The sequence below is a fragment of the Pararge aegeria genome, chromosome 6 (assembly GCF_905163445.1).
Source record: "Pararge aegeria chromosome 6, ilParAegt1.1, whole genome shotgun sequence".
NCBI classification, from domain to species: domain Eukaryota; kingdom Metazoa; phylum Arthropoda; class Insecta; order Lepidoptera; family Nymphalidae; genus Pararge; species Pararge aegeria.
Genome location: NC_053185.1, coordinates 12,343,551 through 12,356,893, shown reverse-complemented (window position 1 = coordinate 12,356,893; position 13,343 = coordinate 12,343,551). Strand labels below are relative to the sequence as shown.

The window sequence follows — 13,343 nt, the reverse complement described above, 5'->3', positions numbered from 1 at the left end:
ATACATGCATTAAAAATGTAAAGATTTATAGAAGATAATGGACTCCAACAAAATACCGCTTGGTAGTATCAAACAGTCACGGATCTGAGGGTTTAAAAGGTTTTAGAAAATCTCGAAAAAAAATGATTTAGCTTCGTTCGTTATAAATTATTTAAAAAAATTATATATACTAGCTTTGATATTAAGATTAGATAGACATATAAAAACGGATGCTATTACAAGTAGCTTATTATTATTATATAATTGAATGGGTCATTGCTACTTATAATCTAAATAACAATAAGTTCAGTATAAGACAAGAAAATAAATAATCTTTATATGATTGGGTTTATTGCAGTAATAATGTAAAACTCGTTGGTTAGGTTAGATATACTAGATTACAACGTTATCTGATTATTAATAAACTTTTTCTTTTATTTATTTATCTATATTTCTTATTATTTCATAATTATTTAATATAATTGTACCTTGAACTTTTATGACACAATCGAGCAAATAATTTTTAAATTTGTCGGAGTACATATCAGTGTTGGAACTGATAATTTTGTTTTATTATTTGGAAACCTCCTAGTGTAAAATAATTCCAGGCACGACTACTGGCTCGGGAATAATTTCAGGTAGAACAGCTTCGGGCAGCTCAACCGGACTGGGGATGATCTCAGGTAATACAGGTTCTGGCAGCTCTATTGGTGCAGGCATGATTTCAGGTAGTACAGGCTCGGGCAACTCAATGGGTGAAGGCATGATTTCAGGTAGTACAGCCTCAGGCAACTCAATGGGTGCAGGCATGATTTCAGGTAGTACAGCCTCGGGCAACTCAATGGGTGCAGGCATGATTTCAGGTAGTACAGCCTCGGGTAACTCAATGGGTGCAGGTATGATTTCCGGTAATACAGGCTCTGGAAGTTCTACAGGTTCAGGCAGGGGTCCGGGAACGATTGGCTCTTCAACGATTCCTTCATCAGCGACATCGGTGTCAACGAAATCTGGTGTGTTAACGTTAACAATAACCTGCACCAAAGGCAAGGGGCCAGCGACCGTCAAAGCCCAAATGGCGGCGAGAGCGATGAACGTTTTCATTATGCTGAAAAGAATTATTTTTTGTGGTTTAATACATACAGTACAGTCATACAAAATAAATGCTTTAATTTTATTAGGAGGATAAAAAGTCTATTTGAGAAATTAGTTCGCGAGCATAAATTTAAGTACAATATGAACAAGGAAGTATGAAGAAGAGTAGATAGTAGAGTAAGAATGAAATGTTTTCAATTGAAAACCCTTTGTCTTTATACTAATCATAGGATAGATTTAAAACGATAAATGATTAGTTTATATACTAGTTGGTAAATCTTTGTTGGTTTTCAAATTAACGTTCCACTGAAACTCGTTTCACTCCCACCGGGACTAGCAAGCAAGTAAAGCTTGGGGTATTCCAATAGCCTCCTGCTCCCTCATAAAAATATTATTAAAAAAAAACGTATTTTCACTCACCTTTTCTTTACAAATTGTCTCTGTAACTGATTTAATATAACATAGCAAGCCTTTATATATATTCGCGATCATTTTTGACTTATCTGATTATTTCGGGTTCTGAAAATTCGCAAATCCATCCATAAATTTTACAGTCAAGACTTCCTATGTTGTTTCATTATAATATTGTGTATTATAAAGATAACTATCAAAAACTCGAGACGTTATCGATAAAAAAAATGTGTTTTTAGGATTAGACAAATTCAGCAGCACTACCAAATTGTAGAACTTCTTTATTTTTATTCCACTAGAAGTTAGCCGTTGACTGCCATCTCACCTTGTGGTAAGATACAGAAATTAAATATTAAATAATAATAAACTCATTTAATTCCTAAATCAGTAATTTAAGAATTAATTGAAACTTGTTAAAAGTACAATACCAATTTTAATGGAGCAAATTTGAGACATCCATCCACCATATACAAAAAGTAGCAAGACAGCTAAGAAACGTTAGAAATAAAAGTCGGTGTCACCATCTTAAGCATCAAATTTAGTTTTTTGTTTTGAAACCAAAAAACTAAATTTGACAGGGAAAGTCGTTTAGGTCTTCGACCTCCCTTTGGAGGGCTTCGATCCTCGGCAAGCACTTGTAAAATTTCAGAGTTGTGTACAATTTTAGTTAATGCAGTTAAATCGTTACTCACTTTAACCGTGAAGCAAACCATCGTGCAATATTATATCTCCCGCGAAGATGGTCTGGAAAACTGTTGTACTGTATTCCTTCTGAGAGGAAATCCGTGTTCTGAATACTGTAGTGAGCCAGCAATTGGTTGATTTATAAATTATTTCTTTATTTGTATAGACAAACAAAGTAACCGATCTTTACGCTTAACAATAGTGACGTTGTACGTAAATTATTAAAGTAAAATTAGTTTCCTTATTTAGTCTAATCTTAAGGTGTAGGTACTATCTTCTTTTTTTATATATCTTTTTTTTTTGCCCATTTTTGACCAAATTACTTGAAGACCTTCTTATTTTAGTTCAGTTTCAATTGGCACAACTATTAATTCAACTTCGTAATTTTCATATTTTTATCTTACTTTATATAAAATTCTTTTGTTTGTTTATGCATTTAATTATTTCACAAAAGTCAAACTCTTTTTATTCTTAAACATACATTTTTTGTCGGTTTCATGGTTTGTTTACAGTACGAGAAAACGTTGCTTATGCAACCTTTTACAACTACGGTCAGCTCAGTGAGCTGCTTTGAATTATAGCAAATATCACAACAACTCTGTTTGTGATTGTGTTAATTGTCTCGTATTTCTATGTTGCAGGTTTGTTAGTGATCACACCCGTGGTTGGAAAGCTAAGGCGCCGGTGGGCGATCAACTCTACGCCCGTGGAAACTGTGCCGCGATGTACGTCTCCGAGTAAAAGTACTTTCTTCCAGCCGCTTTCGGAAAGTAGTCTAGTATAAATTTCCTTGCTTAGTAACCTTGTACGTCGTGACATAAGGCTTGCCTGCGTACGCACTATAATTAGAACGCTCGGTCGTTTTATAGCCGTTCTGAGAAACGGCAATCAATACCGCGCCTCTTTAGTGTTCTGGCACACCGTGAGAAATACCATTAAACGTGGCGATGATCACGTAAATACTAAGATTTAAACAATAGAAATCTAGTAATATTTTGTAAATATGTATATTAGATAGTACTTCTAGTACTTCTAATCAGAACGCTCTAACGAGGTTTAGCTGTGAATGAATTCCATGGACACGACCGACTGTCTATTGTTATGCGTATCGTACGTATAATATACTATTTATTGTTCGCAACTTCATCCGGGTAGAAATTTGATGTCTATGTTATTCTCTGCTTCCTGAACTACAACAATGCTTGATCTTTTGTGACAAACAAAAACAAATCTGTCCTACGAGAACCCTTCATTACTTCGGGATCCCTATGTGCAATTCCAGAATACTTATCTCTGTGCAAAATTTATTCTAGAACCGCTAAGCTATTTTGGCGTGATTTAGTAAAAAACATCCATCCAAACATCGCATTTAAAATTTAAGTTTAGATCTATAAATGCTACGTACCCAAAGCTAACTCTCGAGGCGGGGAGTATAAATTTGTAATGCAAAGGTAATTACGGGATCGATGTATAAGTTAGCTTGTTTTATCACGGTGCGGGGTTCGATTTCTGAATCGCGCCAACAACTGTAAGTTATTTTTATGTAAGTAGTAAATAACTGTAAGTTATTATATTAATTTTTCCGTCAATTCTCAACCAGCATGGTGTTTGAAAATTGGTATTTAATAATCGTTAAATAAATAACTTTTTTAGATCGTTAGCATGTTCAACTACGGATCACCATTAACGAGGTCCATGATTCGGTTTCCGGGTTGGGCCAAGGATTCTTAGGTTGGATTAATCTGATAACATTTCTCCAGCCTTTCTATTACCTTTTTCAGTGTGTTATCCATTCACTTAATTCCTCTTGCTATCACAGCTTTTTCTCCCACAGCCATGATTTAGACAACTTCATTTCTGCACGGGTCATCGTTCTGCTAATACCTATATATATATATTCTGCCCTTCGTCTTTTGTCCAGTGCAAAAGGCCGTGACTGCCTTTTCCTACAAGATATCGTATCGTGGACGTGATCTGAGACTTTGTTTCTTTTCATATTCCTTAAAAATCGAGAAAATCCGTACAAATGTTCGATATTCGTGCGTCTAGTTTAATTTAGTCACAGAGGTTTTAAAAAACAAAATTGGTAACTATCGCTGGCCAAAAGAGACGAACAGATGCTCTCCTTCTTTTTCAGATATATAATAACGTAAGCGACGGCAGACAGACTAATGAAGTATTATATATCCTAAACCATAGACTAACAAACTACTCCGCCTGAAAGTAAACTCAGAAAGGTGTAGGGTTGAATAACAGGGCACAGCCAGTTAAACAGACATCTCTCTGTTTCTTCTGCTTCCATGCATGGACAGTTAAACTCGTGCTGCTATTCCAGCAAAGGCGTAGCAGATCAACACATAACTATTATTATTATTTTAATTATTATTAACTACTTTTGATACCCAGTATAACTCACGGCTATACTCAGCAAACTAGGCGGCCTGCGAGGCTTCTGGAATGAACTTTGATGGCTGGAATAACAATTCCAGCTGGGACAATTCTCCACGTACAACAAAAGAAGACGCTTACATACGGAAAATAGCGTAGTAAACAACAATAAGATTCAATTAACATTTAAGTTTTACTTGATATCTAGAGTCCGTAACGTAACTTAACGCAAATAACAAATACGGTAAGACACAGTTAAATCATAAACAAATTTGTCACTGTCGATAACTATTTATTATACAACAATTGCTCTAACCAGGTTGCTTCTTAAATATTTTCTAATGACAATGTGAGATGGTGGTTTGTTGTGGGCTTCTTCTTAGACCAGGGCGCGATTGGAACCCTCGTAGCTTTAGTTTTAAGTTTACGGTTGTAGTTATAGCCATCACTACTCACTGCTATGTACACATTTTGTTTATAATAACGCATCAAAAGTGCCATCTATGTGCCTATTTGAATAAAGAAATATTTGACTTTGACTTGGACTTATATGAATTTTAAGCGAATATAATGGTCCTTAAAGTTTTGTCTTCCTGAATTGAGGTAAACAGGTGAAAGTTCACAGTTGCCGAGTGCGGATAAGAGAAAATAAATAAAAATGTCACGCGCGAACTCGCTACTGATCCCGTGAGGCACTAAAAATTGTATTATATTATATTCTATCCATACTTATATAGATATACAGGTACATGCGAAAGTGTGTACAAAACCACTGCACCGATCTTAATAAAATTTAAATAGCACAGGGACAGCCTGAACTACCTTAACTTATTATACCGGGAAAATTAAATGCTCAAACTGGATTCTTAATAAAATTGGTTTTACAGTACATGTTACCTTTGTTTGACTCAACCACTTAACCAATCATAACATGCTAATATAGGACTGATCTAAAAAACACTTTTAAATTAATGAAATTTCTAAAAATATAACTTTAGTTTTATGGTACGGCTACATAATACGACATACGCGGTCGAAGCTATAACGCTATAATAGCGTAAACCCTATAACACTCCACTACTGGGCTAAGGGCCTCTCCGAACAGAAGGATTTGCCTCTAATAATTTCCGGCTGACTAGCGCAGTGGGCAGCGACCCTGCTTTCTGAGTCCAAGGCCGTGGGTTTGATTTCCACAACGGAAAATGCTTGTGTGATGAACATGTGTGCTTTTTAGTGTCTGGGTGTTTATCTGTATATTATAAGTATTTATGTATAATGCATATTATACCTAAAAATGTGCATAAGTCATCTTAGTACCCATAAACAAGCTACGCTTACTTTGGGCTAGATGGCGAAGTGTATATTGGCGTAATATATTTATATTTATTTGTATAATACTGACGATGGCCAGACGGGTTAGTGGTGATAGGTAGTATCACTACTAACCCGTCTAGTAGCACGGAGAACGCTGCTGCCATTCCTCGTTACAATCCCTTAGTCTTAGCGGGAAGAGGAGGGCACAGCAGCTAATAGATGTTTTTTTCTTTATTAAGCTTTAATAAAGCAAAAAAAGTCTTTGAACATTAAATATTGGGTAAACAAGGAAAATAAAATATGAATAAAAGCTTACAATACAGAACTGCTGTATTCTGTGATTAGAAGCTTATTTTTGTTTTGAGTTCTATCATCCGACTTTATAGTTAAAATCACAGCTAAATTGAAACAGTACGGTCTGGGTTTCGAATGGATCATAGTTTTTTTATTTTTCCTTTTGTTGTAGTACTTTTGTTCCATTTATATTTGGTTTCAATATTTTTATAGTTATAAATTGCAGTTCTAAACAGCAGAGATATAATTTTTATTTATTTATTATTATCATACTAATCAGCCATTTTGTAGTTAATGCTGTGCACACCACTTACTCGTACCTGTTCAATTTCCTCATTTTTTGACTGGTACTGAATATTCTTCAACAGAAAATACACAATACCTATCATGTTTCGGCCCGACTCGGGATTGGACCATGATAAAAATGGAGATGATAAAAAAAAACCAAATTATAATATATCGGAATTTGTCCACAAAAGAACAATCAAAAACTACAGTGATGTACTTACTAATAATCAGCTTCGTTGCGAGGTAATTATATCATTAATTTAATTACCAACGCATTATACTATATTATGTGCATACCTTAATATGCAATAGGTATTAGGTATATCTTTTGACCAAGGTAGGTATTATTCACATTCGCTTGGTATCTATTAGGCACAATAAACCCGACAAAGTTCCAGCAGACAACAAAGGGCCCGTTAGTCGCCATTGCCAACCATTAAACGAAGCCTTCGGAAATTTGGCACTTTTTATTTGTCTGGAACTCGCCAAAGAGGGATTTAACTGCTTCGAAGGGAAATAAAAAAAAATCCATTATTTCCCACGTTGCCTTCCGCACACGTGCCAAATTAGGTCGAGTCGAGTACTTTAGCAGTTTTTAATTGGAATCTTTGCGAAGAGATTTTTAAATGTATACTTTTCATTTTTTGCTTTTCAAATTACTATCGTACCGTAAATATAAGGTACGTTAAACAAATATTACGTTAAAATACATGTTATTTTTTTGTTTATGGTGAATTTTTTTCTGCCTTTTGGTAATTAGGTTTTGGCGTATCGCATAATTTAGGACGTTGAATTTGGAATTAAAATCTGAAACTCTTTTTAAATTTATTTAAATGTGTAGATGTTTAAATTCTTTTGAGTTGATCAAAAGTATTTTTCCGTTAGTTTCTGTTGGAAGGTGATTATTCTATTTAAAATGAAAACTATGAGTCTAACTAACACGCACTTGTCTCAGTAGCAGTCCACAAGAAATTCAAGAAAATACCTATTTGTCTTTTTAATCACTGTCCCATATCTGTCTCACGTTATCAACATCACCTAAAATTACTGGTAATTGGAACGATTTATTACACTTTCCTATGCTTTAATAGCTGATGCCCGCGACTTCACTCGCATTTCTCTCGGTTTTTTAAAAATTCAGCTAGAACCTGTAATTTTCGCGGGATAATAAGTTTTTCATTTCCGTCTTTAAACTATGCAAAATATTAACACTTTGATTTTGTCAAGCTGTCTCTTTGCCAAAAAACATCAAGATCGGTGGTCAAACATCAGCTGTTGTACCGAATATAGGTAACAAACATACTATATCATAAGAACACTTATCAAAAAGCCGTAATAAACACTAGTTTTCTGTAGCCCCTCTTGTTATTTTACTGTCAAATCATTTTAGACATTCATATTCTAAGGTATTTAATAAAGCAATGGTTCATTTATTTATAGCTTCGAACTGCGATCTCTGTACGGTGAATGCCTACAAAAGCGCAGTACAAGTTCCACCGCGAGCGCCTGCGCGGGCGCATACGTGCGCGATGGCGGTTCCGTGCGCAGAGTCAGCTTCGCGGCAAATTTCGCCGCTCTCGCCCACTGATCTACATTTCACCTCCAATATGGGTCAATAACTGCCCACGCTCAGCCCCTCCGAGCGCGGCCATTCACCTCGCCACTCCAAATCATTGTTCGCCAAATGTAAAGCGTAGCTTGAGGTCGATGAACTCGCCAATGGTACGGCTGCTGCCATTGCGAGGTTCTTCTGCGAACGACACTCGATACGATGCTGGCAGTATTAATACAAACATCCTCTGCCGGTTCATCACAATAAGTGTTTTGGTATGTAGCATTTACAAATAATGCCTATACAGTGACAAGACGTAGTACCTACGAGTATCTATTTGTACTTTGAACTTATTAGGTACTTACATTTTGCAAGCGTTGCAAATACTTCTACAAAGTAGTTGTGTTTTAAATTATGGTGTAGTCTGTATTGTGAATATATTTAAATAGTAACTAATGAATTTTATGTTAAAATTTAAAAAAAAACAAGTAACAGCCGAATTCAGTCATAAATCTAGCTTACTCTATCTTCACATAATAAGTAAGTAGCTTCGTTGTTTCAAACATTAAAACTCAATAATTACGATGCCTTTGCGACGTTGTGAGTGTCAGGATGCGAAAAACACTAATTTTAATAGTTTGTGTAATAAAAAAATAAAAGTAAAAAAATTAATAAAAAAAATCGATTCAGAGATAAAACGAAACTTAAACTAGATTTTAATCTAATAAAATTGAATTCATTATATTATTATTTATTATTTCTAATGTCTTGTTGGTTAAACTTTTGTCATATGGATGAATTACCATATGACAAAAATTTAATTGAAATAAAAGCATTCATTATTATTTTTGTTAAGTAACATTTATTTAAGTTAATTTAATATTGTAAGTGTACTTGCTGACATAAACTTTATCACAAACTCAATAAGATTAAATACGTGAGAGCTTAAAGAGACATACAACACCTATGGAGCTTTTGCACTAACTTCTGTTCCCGTCATCTCTGCGAAATAAAACTTTTATTTTGATACCAAAATTATTAAGCTTGTTTTCGAACAAAGACAAAACTAGACCTACTCTTATTAAATAATTGAAGAGACGTTAGTGCTTGACCGGTTTGCGGCAAATTTCGCCGACGACCCACCGAATTGACTCTTTCTATTGACTTCTGTTTAACGTTTTGTATCTCAATCAACTTTGAGTGTGTACTCGTACAATTAGGTCTGTAGATACATTGTTGCTTCCTTATTATTATTTTTCATTTTTAATCGACGATAGGTTTGCGATAAATATTCTCGCTACCATGACCTGATGGTTGATGTTTTGCATCATTAAAACCAACAGTGGTTTTTATGTTACAGGCAGGATGGAACAACCTTCTAACAATGTTTAAAGCGTCAGCTAAACATTTAAAAATATAAATAAAAAAGGAATAAAACCCATAAATATAAGTAAGTAATAATTTTTGGTATATTGTAAGTTAAATGCCCGACGTAAACCTCCATTTGCGTGGAAGACAAGGTATTCGGAAATTAAATAATCTCATGCGTGCAATACTCATGCTTTTAGGAAAACTATTACGGTACAATAGTTTTTATTTTAGCTTGGCAGTCTCAGAGCATTTTGTGGTTGATGCTACCTTCTTTGAACTTGTGAAAACTTCAACATTTCATAAAAATAATACATTTTTCTCATGAGTAAAAGTACCTTTTGTTTCACTGGAAAAGCTAATCAATAAATAAATAAGATTGTTTACCTGAATAACTACAAAATTCTATAAAATGCCTGAAATATATAATAGCTTATAAAAGTATTGTAATATACGTGCATATAAAGTGGCGTGTACATTAGCGATGATTTGAATGGAAATAATGATAGTCTTTATTGCATAAAATAAATAAATAATTCATATTAAATTACTTTTGGTTGAAGAATCCTGATATGTAAAATTGGTTTTTGACTACTTAGTAGTGGGCATAATTTTTTTTTTTGTAATTTTAATAAAATAAAAATTAAATTAAATTAAAATAGTTTATTTGGGTAAATAAAATTACTGTAAACGCTAAATGGCTGGAGCCTTCTTTTAATGCGTAGGTAATGGCAAGTTTGACAACAGCTTAGGCTGTCTACCTATTTAATAAATAAATCCTAAGCAATCTAATCGAATACAGAATAATCGAATCGAATCGAATGTCAAAAAAAGTTAATAAATAAGTAACCAAATCGTCAATCGAATACACAAGAACTGTGCAACTGTGTTTGATTTAAGCTACCACGATAAGATCCACGAGTATAGCATTCCACCCATCTTTGTTTTATCTCAGAGCAATAAATCACTCAAAGTAAGATATCAGGCACCTTTCCTTAGAAATAACAAAGCAAACGTTTCACAAGAACCACATACTTGCGGGTTTATAATAGGCAACAATGTGAGATCTAAGATGTTGGCCTACAAACCACTGTACTTGTCCTGAGGACTTGGAATATAACATCCGTTTGGATTGAGACATTTTAGTTCATTATTATTTTGGTTTAAAACCAAGAAATGTTACAACTTCTTTGTTTCCCATCATATTTTTGAAAAAAAATCCTAATAATAATATATTCATTTGGTTAGTAGTATTGAGTTTAATTATTATAGAACTTCTTAGCTAGAGAACTAATTGCAGGCTTGTAGAAACGTGTTTAAACGTTTAAAGCCGGAGAGAACTGCGATAATCGATGTGCATTTATAAGTGGGAGATGCCGAATTCTACCCTGGCAGGAGCAATTCCTTAATTTATAATGTATGAATTTTCTCGGGTCTGAATCGGTGGGTGAGATTGCAGTTTGCTGGACCCGGCTTGAGAGAATTCTCTTCTGAAATTGAATCCGGTTGTGTCATATAACCGGTTCAGTTTCAGAACGTTGCAGACTAAAAAAATACTTCGTGGTTTTTGTAGTTTTTGATTGCTTCAATTAAACATAAATAAATTTTAGTCTGTAAAGTCAAGTCAAGTCAAGTTAGTCTGTAGTGACTCTACCACAAGTTCGAAAGGCAGATTCTACATAGAATTCGGCAAGTAACTCAGCAGATTGTTCTTTTTAAAAATTGTTTTACAGGTTATAAGAATCTTTAATATCTACCTAAAAACCGCTAGTTTTAATTTAAAAATGTTTTTTTTAAAGCAACTATGTATTTAGTTAAATAAAAACAATTTGTACATACAGTCTACCACCATCTCTATTCATTAACTAATATATAAATAAATACATATTCTATGACATACACACATCGCAATCCAGCCCTGCAGTAAGCGTAGCTTGTGTTATGGGTACTAAGTTGAATGATGAACATTTTTACAAATACTACACATTAATACTTATAATATACAGATAAACACACAGACACTGAAAAAGATTCATGTTTATCAAACGTTTGTTTGATTTACTCGTCGTATTTCTCAGTTGTGGGAATCGAACCCACAGCCTTTGGCACAGAACCGGGTCTCTGCCCATTGCGTCAATCGGCCATAGCTGACAGTTGCTAATTGGTGGTGAACTCTATACCAAATTTGCGATAAGTTTAAAGAACTGTCGCTGTCAAGTGTTGCGTTTCGTACAACGTCGTCCGGTGGGCAACAATTAATGAAAATATTAAAATATATTCTAATAGTCAAGTCCCATCATTGGATACCCATATTAAAGAGTTGAAAAAAAAAAAACTCAATATTGGTTCATTCAATCGAGAGCCACTATGCCACGAACAGACAGACACGTCCAACTTATAACACCCCGTCGGGGATTACAAAACAGATGATTACAGGAAACATAAAAGGGGTTATAGAGCATGCTTCATGCTTTATGCCTGCCCTGGACAACAGCCCTGTCCACACAACTGGTCACAAGGGTATGTCACATAAACATACAAGCTAACCAAATATTTGGCTGAAGGAAAGTGGCGCGCTGAACTACCGGGCGCATTCACACAAAGTGTCACGTTGAACTCTTACGTAAGGACTTGATGTGCTTTCGAAAATATAATCGGCTATTTTGACCATTTCTTCGCGTACAAAGCCTTTGTCCTTTAAATCACGTCGCGAGAAGAAAGTCGTTCGTTACGGACTCGGCTTATCTTCATTCACATTTTGCAACCAATTATGGTAGAGAGCTAAACCATAAGTATTATAGAGAGAAAGAAAATACACACACATTTGCGTATAATTATTACATGTGTCTCAGTTTAAAAAAAAAAAAATGGGCTAAAAGCATCCGTATAACTGCACTCCATAAGCAGTACGGTGCAGTACTTTTTACGCTATACGTTTCTAGCTTTATCTTATAATTACTAAGTATTTGGTTTTATACATATACGGTACTTATTAAGGTTCTATATAGCAGTATACTGTACGATTAGGCCCATCGTTGTTGCTAGGTCGTTTTTTTAAAACGAGCTCTGTGAGCCCGGGGCGTTTGGATGTATGGTGGACAGGTAGCACTGTAGTGGCCCAAGCAACACTTCGCTCGCTCCACATTTAGCGAGTTCGGAGGCGATGACTCTTCGTGACCGTGTCCCCCTTAACGAGTGCTGCTTTATCTCGCCAAATTTCTCTCTTCTGTTCCGCATCATCACGAACAAAAAGTCAAAACCCGTTTGGCGCGGCCTAGTTGTAGCTAACCCTACCACAATTTCAATCATCTGAGTCCACTATTCACATCTCTGTACAATATATTTAGTTCTTTTACCATCACACAAGTGATAATTGAAGCATTTAACTGCCTCGTTGGTGTAGTGGTTAGCATATTTAACTGTGGATCATAACGTCTTGGGTTCGAATCCCAGATCAGGTCAAAACTTATTACGTATTGGGTTATTCTTATATTAGATTTCTCAGTACCAGTTCGACGTTAGGAAATTGGCAGTGTCAATGCCCGTGCCTCAGAAAAAACGCTAAATTTTCGGTCGGATTTCTATGAGAGAGAAGCCTCTTTCCAGTAGTGCTTATTATACCGATAAAAATATAGCCATAAATAATACCATAATAATGAATAATAAATATAATAATAACTCTAACCTTTCTAGGTTATGTGCGTTTAAGAAAACTTCGTGAGGAAACCTGCATGCCTGAAATTTCTCCATAATATTCTCAATGGCGTGTGGAGTTACTAATCCACCAATGCTAAGCGTGGTGGCCCAAAACCTTCTCATTGCGGGAGGTGTACCTTGCTCTGCAGTGGGCTGGTAATGGGTAAATATGATGATGAAATAATACCGATACCCTAAAATCCAGAAAATCAGGGTTGCGAATCTAAATCTTAAAAAAGTAATTATTTACGGAATCTTCCCCAAAAACTTCTTAATT

At 34.9% G+C, this 13,343-nt stretch overlaps 1 protein-coding gene across 1 annotated transcript; it reads right to left on the bottom strand.

Moving 5' to 3' along the window:
- Positions 1-567: 567 nt before the first annotated feature.
- Positions 568-1,080, bottom strand: LOC120624297 (magnetosome-associated protein MamJ-like). The gene has a single exon (XM_039890758.1). The coding sequence runs from the start codon at positions 1,078-1,080 to the stop codon at positions 568-570; it is 513 nt and encodes a 170-aa protein (XP_039746692.1).
- Positions 1,081-13,343: the final 12,263 nt, after the last annotated feature.

Bases quoted from the DNA above. Each gene is read 5' to 3' on its own strand.
- LOC120624297 (XM_039890758.1), bottom strand. From the start codon at position 1,080: ATGAAAACGTTCATCGCTCTCGCCGCCATTTGGGCTTTGACGGTCGCT.